This window comes from Syngnathus floridae, chromosome 2 (assembly GCF_059516105.1).
Source record: "Syngnathus floridae isolate MCC-2025c chromosome 2, RoL_Sflo_1.0, whole genome shotgun sequence".
NCBI lineage: Eukaryota > Metazoa > Chordata > Actinopteri > Syngnathiformes > Syngnathidae > Syngnathus > Syngnathus floridae.
This window is the reverse complement of record NC_142414.1, coordinates 22,003,639-22,028,338: the sequence shown is the minus strand read 5'-3', so window position 1 is coordinate 22,028,338 and position 24,700 is coordinate 22,003,639. Positions and strand designations below refer to the sequence as shown.

Sequence of the window (24,700 nt, the reverse complement as noted above, 5' to 3'; positions counted from 1 at the left end):
ATCCCTGCGTCGATTACCCCAGCGCTCAATAATCAACACTTGATGGTTACCACAAGTAGCCACATGGCGACGCTGCGTTTAGAGTTGACCGTTTAACAAAGGGGGCGGGGCAAAACGCTGACGTTAACACTCAGGAGGTACGGTTGATTTTAAGACTAGAGCAAAAACGACGGGCGGATTTCAAAGAACTTTTGCTCCCGTTGAGGTGTGAATGGAAATACGCTTTCAAATTGGGGAGCAGCATAAACGCTCACGAGATGCGATTGTTTAGTTTGTTTATTTTTTTTTAATCAGGGTGAGAAAAATCCGAGGGGTACAGCGTTGGACTGAAAAGCGCTCGGACGAAAAGTGGCAAAATAAAGGAGCGCCCCAGTTTTGCGAGAGCAGCCAAGCTGTTTTATTTTTAGCAATCGAGACTATCAGATATTAAACTACACGTAAGACTGTAAATTACAGACGCATTATGTATACATTGAGCAGCAAGTCAACAGATGAGCTCCGAATCCTTCTTGATGAATACGGGATCAAGCATGGTCCTGTCGTCGGTGAGCAGTGAACCCACACGCGTGTGACAGTATCATGTTTTCAATGGGGTTATCTTCTCTGCTGTATTGTTATTCTCGCTCATAATATGCCTCTCTTATATTCAAGACTCCACCCGAAGTCTGTACGAGAAAAAAATTAGAGAAGCGATGGCCAAAGAGAAACGAGTTTATCCGAAAAGATCGGACAAAACCTACTACAGAGAAGAAGGTAAAACACGCACAACAGAAAACATCAGGTCAACACTTTTAACCTGTCACATTCTGCCACCAAAAAATGTTGCATATTCATATCACCTTTATGGAACAGTTTTACGGGGACTGGAAGTAGTTGTGTTCAACCGCATAGTGGGCTAATCCAACCATTTCAGCGGAAGTTGCAGAAATTTGGTGTGGCACAATCTTGACACGCAACATGCCCCACCCACCAACTATCGGCGAAGTAATCAACTAAATTTGTTAGGACGATTATTATTTATTTTATTTTAGTGCATTGCGCTAAATGTGAATAAAGATAGGTGGTTGGTCAACATTTGTGTGTTGGAAACAAAGTGATTGATCGACACGTTGGAAACTTTTGACACGGGGGTACATGTTTCCAAGCCGCAAATATTTTGCAGAGGTCGCCATATACCTCACCTGTGCAACTCTACATAAGACCCTCAAGAGCTCGAGGGGATGAAGCATTACGTTCTACTACAAACATAAACCATCTGGATGTAGTTACCCCACTTTATAGCTCAACAATACAACTTCCATCGACTTGGGTATTGGAATGCGCAAGAAAATTACCATGTCAAACAGGATGCTTTTTGGTCCATCTGTAAATTGCATAGCTTATAACGTGTCATTTTTTCATTCCGATTTCAGAGGAGGAAGTTACATATGTTTACAGTCCACCTGTAAGTAAGGCATGCATATTTGATCTCCAAAATATTTTCCTAATTGGGTGTGCTACTTTTTATTTCTGTTTATTATCAATATTTGTTTACTACAATTGTTTGTGCTGTTGTAGGTCAGAAGTCATTTGCCAGAAGACTAGTAAGTTATATTACACATTGTTTGCTGTAAAATTCATCTTAAAGGGGACATTACCAAATATTTAAGTTAAATTGCTTAGTGATGAAAGGCTTACTCCTTGAGTGAAAATATAAATGCTTCTACATCATCTTTATAAGAGATAGCTTTTCGCTTGACTTCAGTCTCTGGGCTAGCTACTCGACAAGATGCAATGCCCTAGACCTGCCCCTACTTATCGTACCCAAAGTTGCTCTGCAGTACAGGGGGCAGGGTGAGCAGTAGCTATTAACACTAGCTGTTTTAAGTGTGGTAAAATTCTCCATCCTTTGTGTATTTTGACCCAATTTCATGTTTTTTTTTTAATCATATTTTGATTTGACTACTTAGTGTGCACTGTTTTTCTACAGTAGTCGACTTTACACGAGTGCCAGACCGGAGTGGACTGAAAGGGAAGTTCAACACGAGTGAGTACTTTGTTGAAAAATGTTAGCAATTATATTTGTCCAACTCTGATGTTAGCTCAGTGACTCAGTGTCAAATCAGATAAGACACATGCTTTTGACTTTTTGGGGTCTTTGTGAACATGAAGTTACTGGCAAGTGTGTGACAAACCTCCTGTTGGTCTTTAGACGCTACACATACGACCCTGCGTCGTCGCCGTACACAAGCGCCAGGCTGAGAGCCACCGAAGGAACACCCAAGAAATCTCATGAAGACATTCCCAAAGAACCTCAGTCATCCCGCTTCATCCCAGTCTGGGTCCAGTTGCTGTTCTTCCTCGTGGCAGCAGTCTTCCTCTACCTCGTCTTTGCCAACATGGAGACAAACGATTACACTAGGAAAATAGAATGATTTAAGCAAAACTATGCCCAGTTTATAGGGCTGGTATAGTTCAAATGACATATTTTATCACAGAGTGTTTTATTTTTGCTTAATGCCCTTTTAGCATCTTGTGACCAAGAAGAAGTCAGCGCTACTGTTCATTGTTGCTTATTAGATTTAAAAGACAGTGGAAGAGCTAAGTTTAGATGTTTGCTTCATCAGTTTAGCTGCTAAACAAAAGTGCCTCAGTGGTTTTGTTACAAGTTGCATGACGTTTTAATGCAAATTCATAACTACAGATATTTGTACTCTTGGATGGGATATTTTTCTACTATTCTAATCACACGGTTTTATCTGCTGACAAAAGAATAACATTTAAAATTAAATAAATAAAGTCCAAGTTGGGTGTTAAATGGAACATAGTCAACTCAAACATTTTAATCAACCGTGACATTTAAATGTTGATATACAGCAATGTAAATAAAATGACAACGTAATGGTTTAAAAATACAAAAGCATTCTCTACATAAATCATTGACATTTAAATGTTGATATGCAGCAATGTAAATAAAATGACAATGTAATGGGTTAACAATACAGAAGCATTCTCTACATAAATCATTGCGCTGGAGAACCAGGTACACAAATTAGTGGAGTTTGTCCTTAGAAGTCTGTTAATAAAACAAAATGTTAGTCACATTTTGCCACGAGCTAGTAGAAGCAGCTCAAAATACATGTGCTTTAATGATGAATTGAGGCCGAACATTAACTTTGAACACAATGGCTGTATTTCAGTCCTCTCTGGGGCGCATGGCGCAAGGCTTAGATAAATATGAAGGGAAAGCATGGGCAAAATCATAACACTGGAGAACTGCTGTGTCCAACAGCTCGAAAGTAAAACGAAACCCTGTTTGCCATTTTACCAACAGATTCACCTGACAGTTTTTATACAAACGATTAAAGCATTTTGCTTGCTTAGTGTTAAACCAAACAAACTAATTAGGCAACTACACTTTTGCTTAGACCATAAGCTGTAAACTGTAGTTAAAATTCAGTTACTGTATACCAGCCAACCATAACATTCTTGCACACTACTGTATAATGATCCTTATTTTTGGTGATGAATAAAACTAAGAGGTAATTTACTTGATTTAATTGGTACAAATATGCCACCTTATAATGAGAAGTTTGATTCATGGAATGAACTGAGGTGACCCAAACATTCAACACATCTTGTGATGTACACTACGACCACAATCATGATCGCATCTGACAATGTCAGTCAAAAGTAACCATTCTAATTATCCAAGTGTTTGTAATGTGACGTGGCTGGTTGGTATGGGTGCTGCAGGATGATGCTGCACGATTGGAATCATGACGGAACTGCACAAACTTCCAAAATGTCACAATAATAATAGGCAACTATCAAGAGAATTGCTTGGTTGTTTAATTTCACACTTGATGGGTGGAGAGGCAGTCCAGCCATTACTAATTGCATACAAGTCAATTTTCCATAATATATGTCCCTCAAAGCTCAAGGCCCGAGTGTTTAAATTGCTAGGAAATATGCTGGTAATACAGAAAGACACAGTAATCCGAAACTTCAAACATAGAAGAGAGCTTGTACTATCCAGACCATGAAGTGGTTGCAGGAGTGATTGCTGAGCAAGCCAACTGGCTCTCCGGTGCCACGTGAATCCATTGTCGTACAATCATAGCTTGTTAATTGATAAGGCAACATAAGTGTTTTCCACACCTGTAGATGGAAACATGTTGTTAGACTTTCATCCAAGCGTGTCTTGTTTTTGATGAACACAGCCAACTACACTGTATTTTAATGTTGGTCAAAATGGTGATACTTGGAGAGCGAAATATTTTGGGGGGTGAGACTTGTAAAATGTTTTGTGGACCACTTACAGGATCTGGTCTCTCGCTCCAGCTCAGAGGGATTCCTCTCCTTATTGCACAACACCTTGGCCATAACAATAATTACGATGACAGCGATGACCAATGTCAGGCCAGACACAAGCCAGCTGATCATCACTGGACTCAGAACTGGATCTGGGTCTGAAAGTGGGAGACATTTTTGTCAGTGACATAAGAACATCCCATTTAGTGCTCAATATAAGTATTAGGGAACAAGAACTGACAGCAAACGCTGAGGCTGGCTGCAGAAAATACAAAATGTATTTGTCCCCCGAGCATTAAAATTGCTAGACTGAACAATTCCACAAATAGCTTTACTATAATCACCACATTAGGGTGTAAATTTGTTCATAAATATTTATCTGTCAACTGTCTAGGTCTCTTCTGTATGCTGTACCTTATCCTAAAGTGTCTTGAGACTGGGGTGCCCAAACAAAGAGGGCCAGATTTAGTGAGGTGAAAATGTGCAGGGGCTGACCTCTTATAGATATGGGCAGGGCTTGGCTCTCTCTGGAGACAAAGGTGCGTCCTCCAAGCTGGACCCGATACAGACAGTAGTAGTAACCCTCATTTGAGCTCTGGGCAACGGCGAAGGTAAAAGTGACAGAGGGGCCGAGGGCCGGCAGAGACTGGCGCACTGTTCCATTGGGGCGGATGAGTCGCAGCTGAAAGGAGCCTCCGGGGTACGGCTGCGGTGTGGAGCATGTGATGTTAAAACTGTGGCCCTTGATGACGGAACCAGCCGGGGCCTCAGAGGACGTGTTGTACCAGTGCTGGGGGGTCAGGAGTTCCACTGTGATCACACCAAAGGTGTTAAGAGCTTGTCTGTATCTCATGTACAACCCTCTTATGTTTGATTTGATGTTTTCATTGGCCAACACTAACACCTGCAGACTGTGACTTACCCACGGTGATGTTAACAGAGTTGCTTGGTGGAGAGCTGAGCATCTGAGAAGGTGAGTTGCCGCTGACCCTGTAACGACAACTATAGCTGCCCTGCTGGAACGTCTTGATGTTGGGCAGAGTTATCTCTACCCGTGACTGACTCATCTCTGCCCTCTGCGTCACCACTGGCGTGGACAGGCCATGTCTGTACAGGTGGAATTCACGGACGTGATGACCCGGCAGGACACTGCAGCTGAACCGAGCCGCCTCCCCAGACGAGAACACATTGTGAGGTGACGACAGGGAGAGGATGGGCATGTGAAGGGTACCTGTGTGGAAAACAGAGGGGAGTCACTAAACTTAGTACATTTCACTCGAGAACATTTTATTGGGGGGAATTGCGTAACGCTCTGAATCGTTTCGGGTGAGAGACTGCGACTGACCTAAAATGCCAATAAAACGATGAATTATAATATAAGTAGCCAGTATACGGGGCATGACAAAGCAATGTGAATGGTTGCTTAACAAGTGTTGTAAGTAGTTAAATACTGTTATGTTTGTTTTCTTACATTGTAAAATGTACTTTATTTATTCATATAATTATATTTACACATCTACATACACAGGTGCATTTCAAGAAATTAGCATGTTGTACATAGAAATTATTTCAGCAGTTAAATTCAAAACGTGAAACAATCACAGCTCAAAATAGTACCGTTGTATTCTATTTATTTATTTTATAGAACTTTGAAGAGTGTTACTATTACGAATTTGTATAATATGCAAGTATGACTTTTTGAAGCAAGCAAGGCTGCGGCACCCGTGTTTAAATTAAGATCGTCCCACCTGAGCATTTCACCCCTGCATCATTTTCATGGGTGCAGTGGTGGTGACTATGGAGGACGACGGCACAGCGGGTCAAACTGGACTCGTGCCCCGTGCACTGAACATGCCGCAGCCAGATCTCTCCCCTGCCCGCACCAAAAGCCGCCCCGTGGACGGCTGACTCTGCCAAGCCGCAGGACAACTCCAGGCACACAACGTCCGCCTCGCGGAGGTCCCAGCCGTGGTCGCACACCGTACCCCATTGGTTGTGTCGGAGAATCTCGACGCGGCCAGAACATTTGTTTTCCCCATCCACAAGTCTGATACGATCTGAGGACCAGAAACAACATTTACCAGGACCACGCTGCATAGGTATGAATGATGGGAGTTCCAAATCCTGGCTTACCTAAGGCGGTGACTTTGTCCCGCAGAACACCTAACAAACCTTGATGAAATGAGAAACTAAATTATCATCACGTGAACAGCAATGTCAACTGCGTTGCTGAATTTAAAAGAACTACACCCAACAAGAATAATGTCCAAACAACGGAACTAATTGTTAATTTACGCAAAACAGTGGTGTCAAGTTAAATTCCTCAACGATGAGAGGCAGCAGCAGGCCACAACATTGCGTAACTTCAGACACAAACAGCCTGGGCTAACAGCACGTTAGTCAATCTGAGTCTCGGCAAGCACCCCAATAAACTTACCTGTTAGCAGAATGTAGAGGAATGTTAACATAGTTTCCCCTCACCCTTCCATCCAACAGCGGGGTCGGAGCGGTGCCCGGCCGACGGCTGAGTGCTGAAAGACGCTACAAACACGCAGCATGTGCTAGCTTAGCAAGCGAAGTGAACAAATGCTGACCAAGTGGGGAGCTTTAACCTAATGCCTCGTACTATATCGCGGTAATGTCCACAAGCGATAGACATTTCCTGCTCATAAAAGCGACGCCAGTTACAGTAATGTCGAAAGTGAGACAGTCAAAATAATCTGACGTCCATATCGGAAATGTGTTGGGTCAAGAGTAGAGTTTATCCAACCTGACCGGGTGTTAATGGTTCTCAAGGCAGCCGCTAGGGGTCAGCATTACACCGCAGTCTCTTAGTTCAAAACACTTAATTCTTTTAAACTTTAAAAGAATGTTTTAAATTGTTAAAATTTAAAGAGACTCCAGCAAGCTGAGTATTGGCAGTAATATAATACGTCTATATGTGAAAATGATGTCAGCACTAAAATGTACGTAACTTAAAGAATATTTTGTAATTCAAGGACTTTGAGGAATGCTAGAACTGGTCCGCCCGGAGCCAGCAAGGAGCCAGCTCTCCTTGTTGTCTTTCTACTCTCAGAAGGGAGGCAAGTATTGTTTCACGGCTTGGTTTGTCACAACCTGATATCACTCAGTGTGTGAAATGATTAATTGCTAGCAAAATCATATGCACATTTATAAATACATTTTTCCTAAAGGGCAAATCATTGAAAGGTTTTAAAATGGTCACGCTGTCTGACAATTCAAGCTGCTGTTTTCTTGGGCGTTTGGAAATTTACTCGGAGTGCGCAGTGGTTCAAGTTTGAACGTTTGTAAATTTAACGTGTTGCTCGATTGCTGTTAGGAAATTCATAGTGCAGCAAAAGCTGAGTGACACAGTGCACCCTGAAGTACAAAACACACCGGCGCGTTCGGAAATTAAGGGGAGTAAAGCGCACTCTCCCTCCAAACACGCCCACTCACAGAACAGCGTCCGGGCGAAATTTCCAAACGCGCCCCTTATTTCCGTTTACAGCGCGTTAATCACGAGGTAACAAATGACAGTTACCGTCGTATGATTGTTTTCAGTTTGGCTATTGCGTCATTACCAACTGGAGGTTTTACAGTAAATCAAGTTGTCCTTTGTTACAATTTCCAAGTTAGAACTTGTACTGCTCTAAATAGGAAACCATTTGGAAATCATTATGAGCACAGAGGCGTCTTTCGTATCAACCCCCCACAGTTTATAGATCTCCAAACAACATGCAGATGTTTGTACGCATAACATACGTAGAAATGACAGGATTGATGACAGCATTTTGTTAAAAGCAAATAATTATAATAATTTATCAAATATTCAAAAGGAAAATGTGTCTGGTCAAACTTATATCATCTTAATGACGACGTCTTTGTATGGTACACATTTTAAAGTCTACAAAAAAATCACTACAAAAAAACACATTATCAGTCTCAATGCATTTTAATGACTCACTTGTCAAATGAGCATCAACGTTGTCTTATTCGAAATAAAATGTAACCATCCTTTTTTCACAAAAAATTAAGAGGTTAGCAAGTCAATGTATTTAAAGATATATATATAAAAAAGAAAAATATGACACGGTTCTCTATAAATTTAACTTGACAAGCGTACTGTATTGTCCCAAAATGGTGTTTATTGGAAGGTGTCCAACAGAGCTACAAATAGCACTGATAGCTGAATAGTTTCCCTTCAGAACTACATGAGCCAACCTCTATTCTCATGTAAGCAAATTCTCTTATTACTGATAATGTAAAGGAAATTGACCTGAAATAAGAAAACACAAAATAATTTAGTTAACTTAACACAAGTAATCAGAGGAGATGGCCTTTTTTTCCCCCCACACAGGTTAGCAACTTGTTGCTGTCTTCCGATAAACAATGTGTTCTAGAGATAACAGAACAAGTCGCTTCAGGTCCAACATAGCAGTCTCTCGGGCACCACACTTACATGAACGTGCTGCAATTCAAACTTTTAAAGTGTGTCCGGCCATGATGTGGCATTCAACATTTGCCGAAAAGAAAATATCCCTTTTTTTCACTTGGACTCTCCCAGTAAATGGACGATGAGTTCATATGTAGACAGGACGATGGCCGTGTTGGGGATTTGCTTAATTAGCTGTGGAATGAGTCCTCTATAAAAAGCAGCGTAGCCTTCTTCCAAAGCTATTAACCTCCCGGTCTGAAAGAAATACTTGTACTTGCTGCCTTCCTCACGCAGTCTTGTCCGAATCACCTCTGTGAAGAAAAATGACAAATGATTGTGAGGCGATTTGCTGCTGGAAATAGTTGTGACAGGAGGCCTGCTTCGTACGTGTGCTTGCTTACCATGTGGGTAGGCTATGCAGGACGCGCAGCCCTTTGAGAAAGCAGCTGCCATCATCAAGCGCAGGAAGTCAGACGCTCTTTTCTCATTTTCGCTGTTCGGGGAGGCCAGCTGGTGGTCGGCGAGCCGCTTTTTGAGCGTCTCATAGATGAGGAAGCAGATCATGGTCTCGGAGATTCCGGCGTAGGATGCCGTCAGGCCGCGGTAGAAGCCCCGAACGCCCTCCGTTTTGTAAACGTGGCGGGCGCATTGCAAGGCATTCATCTTTTTCTCTCCTCTGGCTCTGAAAAGTCAAACAAGTGTACTTTGATCAATCAATGGATTGTTTTATCAAAATATTTGGGACATGGAATGGGACCTCAGTAAAGCACTGATTCCCAACCACTAAGCCGCAGAAATTTGGTGTCATGACAGATTCCATTTCACCCCCGCCCCATCTCATTTTACCAAACATAATTGACCACCTATCCATCCCAGCATCATTAAATACTCGTCCACTAGATGGCAGAAGGTACAATCAACCCGCATAACCTATTACTCTTCATACAACAGCATGATTGGTTTGTGTTCAACCAAATGGGCCCACATTTCACACTGAAATATAAATAAATACACACGCGAGTATATTTTGATCATGACTTGAGTTTATATCCTTTTCATGGCACTTTGGTTTCGTGGCGTGCCATTGTTAAAATACGCACCATAAAACATGTTCAATAAAAAAGATTTGCTTCCTGTTTCTGCAAAAGAGCTCTTCAAATATTAATCTTCAGTTTATCATTCATTACAGTGCTGTCACTGTCTAAGTTTAGAGTTAAATGGATAATGAGCCGTCAGTGTTTCGCTTGACTTTTTCTGAATTGGATGAGTACTATCTAGTGAAGAAAACAAAAATGCCACCCCCCCCCAAAAAAAAAATCACCATTAAACACAAGTAAATAAAGACATACATTCTGCTGTGACCTTGCACCCCCCAATCCAGTGTAAATATAGACTTCTGCCAATGCGTCAGAGCTGTGTATTTACGGACATAGATCACAAGCTCAGAGTCACGTAGTGAAAGGCTCAAGGACAGCAAAGTGCTGTCATGCGGTCAGCCTTTGTATTGCAAATGACATTCTACACACAGACTACCTGCCTTCAAATACTCTCCTCCAGCGATTCCCCAAAGGTCGCTGCAACAAGCTATGTAATATTGCAAAAGAAATCTCATGGAAAACTACATGTTACAACAAATATATCTAATTTGTACATATACCAAAGTATTTATAGTATCAGTTCAATGTACTCATAAATTAACTGCACTATACTTTTTGCATTGAGTAAATGTATTAATCTGGATACACAGGTTATTTGTTCTGTCAGGTCAAGAAACAGCATGTCATTGTTCTGACTCACTATACGTCGCTGGCAAAGATAATTGGACAAAAATAAATTACTTGGGAAAAATATTAGCCCAATTAAGCCAAACTGGGTCATTTCCTTTGACACACATGCTGATCTCATAAAGTACACATGAAAAATATTGGCCCAATTAAGCCAAAGTGGCTCATTTCCTTTGACACACCTGTTGATCACTTGTAGTACACACTAAGGCCCACTGCACACTCCAAAATATGTCTGAACACAAATGAAACGTCATTCAGGGTGCAGAGTTCGACAGCTAGTTTCAATGAGTGGCTAATGGTCAACCATTGGTTTCGAAATCTTAATCACCTATGAGGTGCGTCGCAAGGTTGCAGATATGTTTAAAAAGACTCTGCCTAGCTATCCAAATACTGTGTAGCAACTGTCATTTTTTTAGATGGTCGTCCATTCGAGTCTGGTTGTGGTGTGCTGTGGATCTAAAATGCCGCCACTACAATCACTGGTCCACTCTATGCCAATCTAGAAGCTTCACGCATGGGCACAGGGGGCAGGTGCACTTAAGGCCATACTCACTTTTTCTCTAGCTGCATCCTGGTCTTGACCATCCAGACGGGATTCATCAGGGAGTTTGTCACAAAAGCTGAGGAACAGACAACATGTTTTTTTTTCTAAATCATTCTAAGACAGAAAGGAATGAACACTTGAGAATTTGCAAAATGTAGTTTGCCTTTTAATCTTGAAGAACACCAAAACATTTACTGGCCGCTGGATCACGTGCCACTGCTTTTATGTATGACATTATGCGAGAGGGCTCACCTGCGATACCAGCAGAGGACATGTGTACAGCACCACTATTGGGAACCAGCATCCCATTGAAAAGCTCTTTGGATTTGGAATATGCAGCAAAGTAAATGGCTCTGAAATAAAAGAAGGGAACAAACTGGTGAGAACTCATAGACCACAGAAAGTGTCGGAAGAATTTGCACATCAACAGAGAATCCATTCTCAAAATGCCTAATGCGCAAATGTGGGTCTATAACGTGAGGGTTCATGACACGAGTGATTGTAGAGGGAATGACAGTGGGGTCCCTGCACCTCACTTCGGGAACAGACTGACACTGCACCAGAATGGGCTGAATAAGCAGAGAGCCTTGATGGCCAAAAGAGCTGCTCTGAATGGGAGCATGTCCAAGTTGGCACACAGACTAGCATAGTGGTAGCATTACATAAATGACTGATACCGCTATTCATTAGCCAGTGCGGCGAATGTGACCCCATGAGTGTTTTCAGTCAGAAGTCTCAAAGTCCAATCAATGTTTTGTTTAAGACATTTGTGGTAACGGTACAATACCCGGGGGGGTGGGGGGGGGGGGGTGGGGATGGTTTTGCTTGTTGACACACTTAAAGAATAAACAACAGAATAGAAAGCCTTAAGTGTCATGATGCAGAAAAAAAAGATGTGAAACTCCTTGAATAATAATAATAAAAAAAATAAAAATAAAAAAAAAAGACAACACACAGTGCCAAGGCACACATCATATATACAGGAGCAGCAGTGCGAGAAATTAGACAAATGTAGAAAAAAAGTGGCAGCAATGTGGAATAAGTGTTAGTGTGATTACCAGCCAAGACGGAGTTTGGAGGCTAAACAGATGAATAAATAAAATGATCACGCAAGTTCTATGAGTAAATACAGAAACGTGAGTCGATATAAAGTGATGAGTAGCAGCTCAATTGACACTGAAATGTTTTGCCATAGAAGCACCTTTGTCAGTATCAACGCTTTAGTTTGACTGTGCAAACATTTGGAAAGACGTAAGCACACTCAAATTATATTATTCAATCATGTGAGGCCTTGTAAGAAGGATATTGGTAGCTAACTGACTATAAGAACATGGAAAGTGACGCTATGACAACAGCGTCTTGTCCATATGTGCAATCAACTGTGTTATATAAAGTTTTGGCTTTTGTTTTTGAGTAAAAGGACATGTTAGAGTGTGTAATCAGTGACTTGTACACTAACTGGCAGGCCTCACATCATTGCCACATAGTTCGACTTTGTGCGACAAAAGACTATTATGTAAACATGGTGAGAGAGAGTTGGCTTAATATGGAAGAAACTCAAATATGTAGTGCAGCGCTTTCTTTACCGTGAGGGAGCCACACCAACAAGATTTGGCCCCAGACCACGGAAAAGAGATCTTGGCCCCTCTTTCTCGAGGATTGATCTGGGGGGGAAAAAAACAAAAAACTAAACAAGCAGTCACGGAGTGGACCCCTATTCTATTAATAGAATGACTATTCTAACATCCTCTTATGCTGATGAAGTCTTGCATCAGAAGTACTGCCTTGAGACAGATCTAGACACACCACAAGTCACATTCAATTGGCTTACTTGCTACACACAAACCCTTTAAGGTTCTGTGACCTTCATAAGTCAGACGGCTGGGAGGTGTCAGTCTGCATTTCTGCACTTCTGTAACATACGCCCTGTCTCCAAAATGCGCATTAGCCCTGTGAATTGCCCTCTCACTTAGGGAACAGCTGCTTTCAAACAAGAGCCAGGTCAAAATGAAACTGATTGTTTTTGAGGTCAAAGTCACTGGCAGCCGGTTGTTTACGTATACTACTGTATGCCTTATCTGGTACACTGTAAAACACTGTCTGCCATTACAAAGACAGCACAAAGACAGAGAAGACGCAACAGTGAAAAACACATTTGAAAAGCGCCTGAGACTGGAACTGGCATACTAAAGTGTGTTGCATTTACACTATTTTATTATCTGGGTGTCTTGGGCCTCAACATTTTGAGCCTCAGTTGACAGCATACCAGACCAGTTGCAGTCCTCGTCATCTGGGTGTAATTTAACACTGCCGCCACAGCACCCCATTAAAGAAATTCCCTTGTAGTCTGTGAGCTGTTCCTTGAGGCAACATTCCATAAAAAAAAAAATATATATATATACATATACTATAGTATTTGAGTGCCCAATGAATATGGATATGGGGGAGGACTGCCGCTATTGTGGTGTCTGGTGGAAAATGCTGGGCCCTGTCACAGCATGCAGCTGTTTAGGAAGACCAAACAAGAGCAGGAACACAGTGTACTTTATCCTGCTTTATGCAGGACAAGATTAACAGCAGACTATGCCGCAGTTTTTACCCGATAAGGAAAAAAACTGCATTTAAGTTGTGACATAACAGCTCCTAGAAAAAGTCATCGTGTTGACCGTACATAAGAATACAAGGAGGCATTTATTATGATATTCTGGGGTCTTCCACAGTCTTCGGAGATAAGTTGTACCGCCTATACATGCGTAGGAACAAAGTGTTCTCATCACAGAGTACAGTGCAGCATGAACTGCTGGCAACATTTTACCGTAAGACTTGCAACAGCCCAGGCGTAACAGTGCCTGGTCGGATGACCCCGGTCCCAGTAAGGGCGCCAAGCTGGACTTGGAAGACGGGTCGGAGGGTAAGTCCGGAGGACTGCAGTCGTGTCTTTAACACCTCCAAGGGGCAGGTCACGATGGCTCCCACTGTACCACTACACCTGCAAAAACATATAAGGAGAAAATTGACACTACTCAGTTGGTATCTTTGAAGTACTGTTTAATTCCCAAGATGGAAACCCTGCAATAGACCCTCCTCCCTCCCCTGAGACCAAAATATTTTTGTCACGCGACCTATGAGAATTTCTGCCAAGAGCACAGCACTTTTAGTGGCTGTCCAAGGGTTAACTTGGCACTTCTGCTTTCCCTTTGGTGACACCTTTCCCTATGTTACAAGAAATGCATTATATTCCCATACTTTACAGCTGCGTGCCACAGGAGATGTAACATTGTAATGTGCTCATAACAGCTTACAGTGAGCCATCTTTGATCTGTGTCACTTTCCTACATTGAACAAATCTGTCACACTTATGACAATGACATCAAAAGCCGAAAGAAGCAACCTACATGAAGCCTATTCTGGAACTTGAAGGAATTCTTCACTCTTGATGTGAATGCAAAGTGATATATGGTCATTTTGTGTATGAAAGTCATTGATTCCCAACCGCTGTGCTGCATCTGAGGACATCAGGTGTGCTGCGGTGTTATTCAGCCCAGAAATGACATTCATTTACTACAAATAATGAGTCTGCGCTCAGGCCTGCAGTTTATAGTGACAAGCAAAATAATCAACTGCTCACTCAACACGTTACACTTCATCCAACAGAATAACGCAACAGCTCTGAGGTCAACAAAACAGACAACTATTTTTAACACCGGGTAAATTTAGATGAGATAACATTGATTTCAGAGAGTCTATGTTATGATGGAATCTTTAACAATTTCGATCATCCTTACGTGTCGAATGTTGTAATTACACACGCTGCCAAAGTTGTCGTGACTTTTCAAGGGTAAAATGGCGTCATTTTAACTAACCAAGCTTTGTCAAAACCTGGCCTTAACATCATCCATCGTGTCGCTTCTAGTCACCTCGGCGATTTATTTGGTGGGGTTTCCGTTGCGCTACTGGCAACAATTATCCCGATAATGTTCCTACTATCCTTAGACGTGCAGGAATCTCAACATTCTGGCAATCTGCCTCTCGTTACATAACAGCAGCAGTCTACAACCCGTGCGATTCGCCGTCGTGCCAAGAACCCGGTTGCCAAACTTCAACTTTAGAAAGGCAGTTCTCTTTCATGTGGCATTTCAAGCCCAAAACGCAACATTATCAGCTCCAAACGTGACATCGTACAGATGTAAATCGTGCCAAGCTTAGCTAGCTAATCTCCGCGATGATGTATCTATGGTGAGATATGAACGTGTTATGATGTTGCCGGGTGACTTCAAGACAAGGTTTCTGAACCCCGTGTAAAGAGTTTAAAACATATGGATATTATTCGTAAGGCAGTCAGTCTGTCTGGAGAATATAGAAATAATGTATGGAGAAACACAGAGGAAACGTTAGCTCTGAATGATAATGAAATGCTAACGCGAGCTAGCTAGTGCTAACAGTTAGCACCCCGGCTAACGGTCCGGTATGCAGCCAGAAACTCTTCGCTTCTGTGAAATTGTATCCTACCGTTAAAAAGAAAAAAAAAACACGTCGAGAGACGTTTCGAATTTGCCCGTTTAGAAGATGTGGTATTACGCTGACTTACCCTCCAGCAAAAAGATGCAGAAGTGTGTCTTTCTGGGCCATCTTCCTACTTCTTCTTATTGGTCTTTTCTTTTCAAACAGCCACCATACTAATATTGATGTTCCTGAATAAGCTCTCGAATGCAAAAACCGGACGCTTCGGTGCACAGAGCCTTCGGCTTTTTCACGTGTGGAGTGCTGGCTCGCTGTGAATCCGGCTGGGCGGAGCTGTCAGTCAGAGGCAAACCGGCTGAGGAGGCGTCGCCGATGATGACGACAGTGGGCCGGATGAGGGCGTCGTCTGTGACGTTAGCACACGTGCTCTGGACACTGCGCCTGTGACCTTTTCAAGTCGCGCTTTATTTTGGCTAAATAACGGAGGTACAAAAAGAGGACGAGGTCAATCGTGTTTGGACCCGATGTGAAATTGACACAGCGAGTGGTTAATATAATGGCTGCATATGGTGATGTTGAATATATCGTTGCTTGTCCACAAATTAGCAATGGTTCTTTCTCTTGGTGCTCCAGCTTTCTCCCACATTAGAGACTGTAAATCCAGGTCCAGATAGAAAACAAGCTCATTTACCTGCAGTTTGAGTAGAAGCACCTTTGGTTAAAGCGAAACTGTCACAGGGGTTTTACTTCCTCGGCCTCTGTCTCTGTCCGACATTCCAAAATTGAACCGTGTGGAACAGGTTTTTAGTCAACCTACATGTTTTTAGAATTTGAGATAAAGCCAAAGTACCTGTACAGAATCCATGCAAACACAGGGACAACATGCAAACTCCACACAGGAACGCAAGAGCTGAGATTTGATACCTGAACCACAGAACTGTGAGCTAGTGTTACTAGTTCACGTTGGTGCCCTTTAGTTGCGGTACAGCATAAAAAAAAAACTCTGGCAGTAATTTTAACAATGACATCTATATTTTCAAATGACCTTAGACCAGGGTCCTCAGTTAGACACTTGTGAACATTTTCAAAGTGAGGTCAGGAACAGTATAAAATGCATAATTTGGTACCAAAAACATTGATGTCACCAAGTGACACCAAATCAAAAACTTTAAAAGGTCCCAGCTCCTCACAACACTCAATAGGGTCATAAAATGTAATGGACAATTCTTGAATACTTCACAAGGGCCTGAAAACAATACAGTACTTGAAAACAAAATAAAAAAAGTGTTTCTATAAGAATAAATGTAAGGAAGGTGTCTAAGTATTTAATACATCACATCACAGAAATACCTCCAAAGTGCAACAATGGTTGTTTACTTTTTTTTGAAGGACGCAATTTAAGTTCCACTGTTGAGGGAAAAAAAGAAAAGGCCATGTCATTATGCTAATTCAGTTGCATGATATGCGATCTCTTGCTGCAATAGTACGCCCCAATGTTTACCAGTCAGATGTTTATCTACCAGCAGTTAGCCGCCTCTAGCTGTGATAAGAACTGGAAATAACAGGAGATATTGGAGCAAGAAAAACAACGTGATCTTTTCTACTGGAAGAACAACAACAAAGAATGTTGGCTGGTTTGGACTCAAGTGGACATGTGACGCAGGTGAAGTGCAGTAAAATTTCAAATAGAACACAACAGGAAGGTCAGTTGAAAACAAAGTTGGTCAGCTAAATTGTATTTGCATATTTAAGAAAAATACTCTCAGCACTGCAGTGACTGAGTAACGTTGTTTGGTCTTGAGTCACAAACATCGGAGCTACTGACACCAAATGAAAGATGAAGCTGTAGTATTTACAATGGCTGATGGGATACTTTGTCTAATCGTAATGACTTTTCCACCTGTTAAAGTGCAATGTAATTTCAATTCACGACTTAATAAACCTCATATAATCATTAAACTGTTGTGAGAGTTCAACTCAGTCTATCTGTAAGACTGATACAAGAGTGAAAGGCACAACCTTAAATTTCACACCTCGAATATCTCATACTATTTCTCGTCTCAATAACTCCACCTCTTTAACACAATGCGCATCCAAATACATTTAATTTAGAATTTGCTTTAGCACACGGTGTTTCACTGCAACAGGGACATTTTGAGTCAGTTTTGTATAATTATGTCTGTTGTGATTGAAGTACCACAGTAATATTAACACTTTTTTCAGTATTTCACTATCATATTCCAAAGGTCATAATTCTTGGTATTTATAAAATATTGAATTTGAACAAATAAATCAATGCACGGATCAACAGGAAATAATCTTTAATAGCTACATAAACACATCTACATCAACAAGTACAAATAAAATGCAAGCAGTAAGGAAAACAGCGGTGGCACATGGAGTGCTGACTGAAGATCAGAGACCTGCACGACGCGTTTAGATACACCAGAATCAACAGGCGTGATATGAAGTACCGCGTGCCATTTGACAATGATGGCAGCGCAGAACCTTGATGACATCAGAGCAGCACATTGTGGATTGTCGTTCTGATTTGTCGCTCATGGTGCTATAAATGTACAGTTGTGTTGACGCACAAACATGTGCCTCGATATGTGCCGCTTCCATTCACACATCTCAATGAGCTGGTTTTTATTTTGTGCGCTAACCTGTGACCGTGAATGTGGGAATGACAGAAGTCAAAATTGCACTAAGAAACAAATGAAAGAAACTTTAAAAACAATGCAATTACAAAAAGAATCATTTCTTGCAGATACATGCGATGAATGATCACAGTGACATAGTTCAGAAGATTTCTGCTGATTTAGTTAGTAGTTCTAGTCAGATGCCTCGCGTGTGAGCAGGAAATACCGGGTCAATGCCGCACTACATTAGGCTCACTGGTGTGGTCAGCATCTCACTTCGGTTGTCTATCTAAAATTCATCACTTGAGAAAAAAGAAACTGCTTTCATCCTCCATATTTAATATCCTCAGGGACATGGATGACCTGCAGCTCATCTCGTGCTCATGTTTGCATGACACGCATAAATGCTGCCACCTTGTGGCTATTGCGCAACTGCGCCTTAGCACAAGTTTAATTTTATTGCAATCAAAATATTAAAATATTACCAAGACAGACAGTCTTGAGTTTTACATGAGACACTGACCACTATTGGCTTGACTGTCAAGGCATATTTTGTCCTATCAGCATGTGCATAGAAACTTAGTGATTCTTGATTTCTTTTAAGTTAAGAGTACAACTGGACAAGCCATTAAAACAGGAGAAGACCCTCCAAAAAAAAGTCCAGCCACTATCACAAAAGCATACTTATTGAAACATCTGTGAGCCCAACTCTGTCGAACAAGCCTCGGAAATGCTGTCAAACAAGTTTGACCAAAGAAGGATCCCAGAGAAGCACAAGAGAGAAATAAGAGAGGGACAAGGGGAGGGGTGGTATAGTTACTATTGAACTTGAAAGTGTCGTCATTGGTAGAGCAGGTAGTTCTTGAGAAAGGCCGGCAAGGGCAGCCTTGGAATTTCACTCAGACGCTCCCTCCCAAGAGCCACACGCACCGAGCGCCGACACAGGTCCATTAGAGTCAGAGGTTCAGCTGAGGAAAGAAGTGGGGGGGTCTTGTTTGAGAATGTGATGGATCTGACAAATTAATCAAAACACGAATGTAACAACAATGGCAAATGGGGTCAACTTTAGTGAATAGCTGACATCTAAACACTGCATAACACTTGACTAGACCCTCCAAAGTCTGTGCAGCAGCGGTACCTTTTGGTGTTCATTTGGTGGGAAATACACGCCTCCAAATGTGGGAGCTTAAACCATCATGCAAGTCAGCATGATCTCAGAAACATCTTTGGGGAACATTTATGGTAGAGGACCCTTTTATAGGTGACACTCTTGCAATCAGCATGCCAATATTTTTTTTTTCAGTACACATCACTATGTAAAAGCAAACATGCGACTGGGACATGTAGCAAAAGTGTGACCATCTCTGAGCTGTAAATGGATTGTATAAAAGCTGAAGACAGAGCAAATTGAGCATAAACGCCAAGCAGCTTGTACTTACGGTCAAGTCCGTTGATGTACCGCATTCGTATTTCACAGTGTCCCCACACAGCGCTCACCACCGGGTACAGCTTCCTGCCTTTAAGTCCTCGGAAGGCCACCCCCAGGTAATGGCCATCCACGATGTAACCCAGCGTCCCCTCGTCCATGTCCAAGACAACTAAGAGGGAGTCCGGTATGAGGAAGGTGTCATCCGGCTCGAGGAAGGAAGGGTACGTCTTTCCAGAATGATTGCTGTCGTGGTAGAGTTTACTCCTGCACAGGTCCCAACCCCAAGACTCGCTGTTACTTCCCACCAGCGCCGTGTAGCCCACCGAGTGGAGTGGCGCGGCGCTCGTGGCCACGCCGACCACCGCGTGCGTGCCCCTCTGACGCATGGCCCAGCTGATTTCCCAAACGTGCAGTCCCCGCGTATAGCCAACGCGGCCCCGGATGGCGTCCGTGCTTTGCGCCACGGGGTGCCTGTGGAAAACCAGCTTGTTATCGTCCTTGACAAAGATGTTGAGTGAGCGGTCGTCATTGTTCCAGGAGTGCTTGACCTGGACGTCCGCGTCGGCGGGCGGCATGTCCAGCAGCAGGTCCAGTCGAGAAGGCTTGGTGTGATTTAGGGCCTGTAACTCCAGCTTCAGCGGGCTGAATGCTGGATCTCGCATATCAATGGTTTTTATACCACCTGGGACTTTTTGCCCCATACTCTGAGCATTAACGGCAGCGCCCTCGCCTTCTTCCTACTCCCCCCTCCTCAAAGTCCACTGGGGGGGTAGTTAAGCTCCGGTCGACTCCTGCAACCCAAGTAGCAGGTTTATGCTCCTCTGTCTCTGGTTTCAGAAGGTCAAGATGTGGTTTGGGAAGCTGGGTTGAAGGGGGGGGGGGGGGAGAGAAGCAAGTTAATTCTAACCAGTTCATACACACAACAGCATTTCTAGTAGGGATGCCGCGGCACGACAGTAGAAAATTGTGATGTGCGATCGTCATTGAATATAGTGATAATCGATATTGTGATATTTAACATGTACCTAGAATTTTTTTTTTTATTATTCATTGAAATCTTTTTTTCATGCTACAAAATAAGCAATCTCTATGCAATGTTAGTTTACTAATTGTAATTACCCTGGATGATGTTCAGCAATTGGACGTCGATGCAATTTGTTTGCGTCTGACTGGTCAAGTTCACAACAAAGCACAAGAAACTTATTGCCTCATCACCATTTTAATATTTTTTGTCAAAATGATCTCATTAAGCTTTTCTGCGAACCAATGTGGAAGTAATTTTCCATTGTTTTCTGAAAGTAAACTGGTGTCTGAAAGCTTTATCGATTTACTGGCACACAAAATTAAGGACAGTGACCCTGCGCACATCCGCAGCAATGTTCTAACACCACCGCCTTGCGGACTACCAACTTGAGACTTAAGTTTGTACATCTGACACAATAGTCACCTACAACGTGATCAAGATAATCTGTATTTTTTTTGTATGGAATTTTAAACGTGAGTGAGGCTGGTCTGGTTTGGCTTGCTAATCATGCATCATTTATGATTTTTGGGCATGTGATTGCACAGTTGGCAAATGTGCTGCTGGGAAGGCCTCTAATTGAATTGTAGACAAGAGTTCATTGAGGAGGGCCTTAGCCCATCTTCTAATGCAAGTAAACAACCATTTAAGTGGGTCATGTCTCCTCAATGATTGGAAAACAGGGGGCATGAAAAAGCAAGCAACGGGTGGCCAGCATTTGAATGTAAACAATCTCTCTTTGAATGCCTTGTCCAGCATTCAGAAAGATTCAAACATGTTCATTTGCACACGGCTGGGGCTCGCACTTCACTATTTCTCATCCCTTGGTAAAGCACCACGTTACAACAAACAAGTAAACAGCCCCAACAGAACAAGTAAAACACCTTAAACATAAACAAGCCCGTTGAAAAATACGCCTGTGCTGGTTGATATTCCAGGGCCCCTGGTTGGTTGAGTTTGGGACTGATTAAGATGCAAGAAAAACAGCGGGATAGATTTGCTAAGCCAAGGAAACACTGCTCTGGATTCTAAAGCACAATATGGTCTGGCCCAATCAGAATGTCATTTTGTTTGCCTGCAGAGTACGTAAGGCTTTGGATTTGCAAAGTCATCCAAATTGGAATTGAACAGTTTAAAACACTATAAATCTGATTGACTGATAAAATAATCGACAAATCCATCGATTATTAAAACAATCATTACGTACAGCAATATTGGTGTAATTGGGAGCCACTTTGAATCCCATTATATAGATGACAATTTAATCGTCATTTGATGAAATGCAATTTGCTAATTTGACAAGTCACTGGGAGCAGAACGGAGGAGTTGAGAGCGAGCACGGGCGACAACACTAATTTAAACCTGCCGCACAAAGTGCGCTTGATTACAGGTGAGTTTTCCATCTCCCGAGCGCATGAGACGAGCATCTAACATGTTGGTTTGTTCTGCAAGGTTAAAAACGCCCACCGTTCTATCATCATCATCATCATATGCGCTGTGGTTAAGTTGTTTGTTAAGTCACTAACAAGTTGACTTTGATACATGGGTGTCTTAATCATCATTAAGCACACAATATCATGAATGAAAATGAAAACGGACAAAATGGCACTCCTGCGCATTTCAATGACTAGGTGTCGAAGTTGCCGCTGCTTTGGATGCCTTTTGGCACACTTCTGTTTTTGAAATAGGAAAATGTTACGTCAAAAGATTTACTACATATTAGATTGTGTGATGTTCAATTTTTTTTTTTTTTTTTTGCGAAATTACCCCAATGACATTTCATGACTGTACGTGCTACTAGTAGCGTAAGCAAAACCCAGAGGGTGAGAAATAAGCAAGCGACCTAATCCTAAAAACCATGGAAGCATTTTTGAATCACATGGACAACACACCAATACAACCCCCACCCCCCTCCATACAATTTCACGGAGCTTTCAAGTGTGTCATTTATAGGAAGCTAAGGCTATTATCTCACATACAACTGCCAAAAAGAGATTCCATTGCATTAGCACCAATTCACAGAATTATACGCAACACTGTGGCACAAGAAGCCGCCAACCAAGTATCCCTGAGACAACTCAGACTCAGTCAATCTCCGTCATAACATTACTATCAGAAGATAATATGGTTAGCATCATTATCTTACATTGATTTGGGCTAACACTGCAGCTCTGCTGACATTTTGACTTTGCCGTGTCAGTGATTCTGTTGTTCTGGAACTTTGGCCAGCAAAGTTGCCAAACTATCAGGGAAGACGATTTATGTGAACTCACTGTTAGGTGACAACAACAACAACAGGCAGAACAACTCGCTTACAGCTACATTTCTAGAAATAGGATAATCTGATTTACCGTGTTGTTTCATTACACATTAGAAAGGTGGGCAGGCACTCCAGAGACTCCAGAGACTCACCTGGATCAGTATACAAACAAGGTACATTAATTCCATAGTATGTGCTTTTTTAATGACATTGTCTATTTCAGAAACGTTAGGGGTCCAGTGATTAAATAGAACCTAAATTCAGTCCTGCACAAATTCTTCCCAGCAACTCCATGGTCAGGACCATCTTGATGACAACCATGTCTTCAAAATGGACCCAGCTGCACTCGGGGAGAAGTGGGGGGGGGGGGGGGGAAATAAATAAATAAATCACACATGTTGGGTAAGTAGGCAGGTCATTCCTACGAGGTTTTTTTTTTCTCCGCCAGGAACCGTCAGATGCTCAGGGGACTGTGAGCAGGCATGTTGTCATGGTGAAGCAGCATTGAGTCATCTCAACTCTCACTTTCTTCGAATGAAGCAAGTGCAGCAGGATGTTTTTAAGACACACCAGTATAGATGATCGTGACATTGAAGGGGAAATTTGTCATTTAGGTTTGAAAATTGAAACGTTTCTGGCACGCCTCGTCGACTGAATGCGGTCTTAAACAAGCTAGCAAAACGTGCAATGAGCAAACTTGTCATGCTAGCCAACACATGAGCTGATCATTCTAATGCGCCGTCTTGACCTACATATTTGACCCCCCCCCCCCCACACACACACACACGTCAACACCGCAAAACGTATTCCCAAGAATTGCACCAAAAAAAAAAAAAAAAATCAAAAAGCTCGTGAAAATGAGGGGCCGCGAAACGCATTCTAGCGTCTAAACTGGAATGGTGTAAATGGGACTCCAACATGAGCGACCGAGACGCTCGTGCAGCTACCGCAAGACTAGTAAGAACAGCTCGTTGTAAGGCGTTGTTTTTTCTTTTTGTCTGTATTTTCAAAACAGCCCTTGCTGTCGGCTGAACGGAAGCGACGCCATGTGCCAGATTAGCGTTCGGGTGTTGTTGAGTTGTGTTTCCGTGTCGGCTTACCTTTGCCCATCCGAGTCCGGACGACATGAATTAGATGAAGTGACGACGGCTGCTAGCTAACATATCTCGGGTCACGTGGTGAAGTGCTCCCAGCTGCTGCTGTGCTCATTAGGACCTCCCCGTCCGTCCGTCTCCGTTGCAGTCCAAGTCAGAGTCGTCAGCTCAGCGCATCGCCTATAAGAGACTACTAGCTCTAGCGGTGCCGTCTTCGCGGGGATGGCTAGTTTATATGGGTCATTCCACAATTGGAGGGTAACTTCTGTAACAAAAATTTACACGTTTTAATTTTTTTAACGTCAAACCATACAATCAGTCGCGCTCAACCATCAAAGTTTTACTAGCTGTTTTGGTTTTCATATCATATTTTGTTGTGTTTATATATATATATATATATATATATATATATATATATATATATATATATATATATATATATACACATACACACAATCCAATATTTCAAGGGTCCTGTGGCAGTAGCCAACATATATAAAAATATATATATAAACAATTAAATTGTTTTTTTTTTTAATACTACCTTACATTTTGGTATAATGCTAATTAAAATATTACAAAAATAATGCTTAATTTGGAGTTTATTCTGGAGAGCAGTTGCTATAGCCTTGTTGGCTGCTTCGGTAATATTAGTATTTTTTAATCATCAAAACCAAATTCACAGAAAAGAGCTTGAAAAGGGGAAAAATAAATGTTTAAATGTTAATATA

At 42.0% G+C, this 24,700-nt stretch overlaps 4 protein-coding genes across 4 annotated transcripts; 1 reads left to right on the top strand and 3 right to left on the bottom strand.

Moving 5' to 3' along the window:
* The first annotated feature begins 155 nt into the window (after positions 1-155).
* LOC148402598 (uncharacterized) lies at positions 156-2,899 on the top strand. The gene is made up of 6 exons (XM_088359287.1): positions 156-545; positions 652-753; positions 1,413-1,444; positions 1,558-1,583; positions 1,970-2,026; positions 2,192-2,899. Exons 1-6 carry the CDS (start codon positions 464-466, stop codon positions 2,412-2,414), a joined length of 522 nt encoding a protein of 173 aa, XP_088215413.1. The 5' UTR covers positions 156-463; the 3' UTR covers positions 2,415-2,899.
* Positions 2,793-7,107, bottom strand: LOC148402597 (uncharacterized). The gene is made up of 7 exons (XM_088359230.1): positions 6,731-7,107; positions 6,427-6,465; positions 6,042-6,350; positions 5,216-5,524; positions 4,789-5,103; positions 4,302-4,451; positions 2,793-4,140 (listed from the first exon to the last, which is right to left on the bottom strand). Exons 1-7 carry the CDS (start codon positions 6,759-6,761, stop codon positions 4,097-4,099), a joined length of 1,197 nt encoding a protein of 398 aa, XP_088215356.1. The 5' UTR covers positions 6,762-7,107; the 3' UTR covers positions 2,793-4,096.
* Positions 7,108-8,229: 1,122 nt separating this feature from the next.
* On the bottom strand, positions 8,230-15,882 carry slc25a33 (solute carrier family 25 member 33). The gene is made up of 7 exons (XM_088359205.1): positions 15,651-15,882; positions 13,878-14,051; positions 12,649-12,726; positions 11,315-11,415; positions 11,072-11,138; positions 9,133-9,413; positions 8,230-9,042 (listed from the first exon to the last, which is right to left on the bottom strand). Exons 1-7 carry the CDS (start codon positions 15,689-15,691, stop codon positions 8,843-8,845), a joined length of 942 nt encoding a protein of 313 aa, XP_088215331.1. The 5' UTR covers positions 15,692-15,882; the 3' UTR covers positions 8,230-8,842.
* A 1,945-nt stretch (positions 15,883-17,827) lies between these two features.
* On the bottom strand, positions 17,828-24,142 carry spsb1 (splA/ryanodine receptor domain and SOCS box containing 1). Its single transcript, XM_088359217.1, has 3 exons — positions 23,976-24,142; positions 19,605-20,455; positions 17,828-19,133 (listed from the first exon to the last, which is right to left on the bottom strand). The coding sequence occupies exons 2-3, from the start codon at positions 20,293-20,295 to the stop codon at positions 19,006-19,008; spliced, it is 819 nt and encodes a 272-aa protein (XP_088215343.1). The 5' UTR covers positions 20,296-20,455; positions 23,976-24,142; the 3' UTR covers positions 17,828-19,005.
* Between the last annotated feature and the right edge of the window lie 558 nt (positions 24,143-24,700).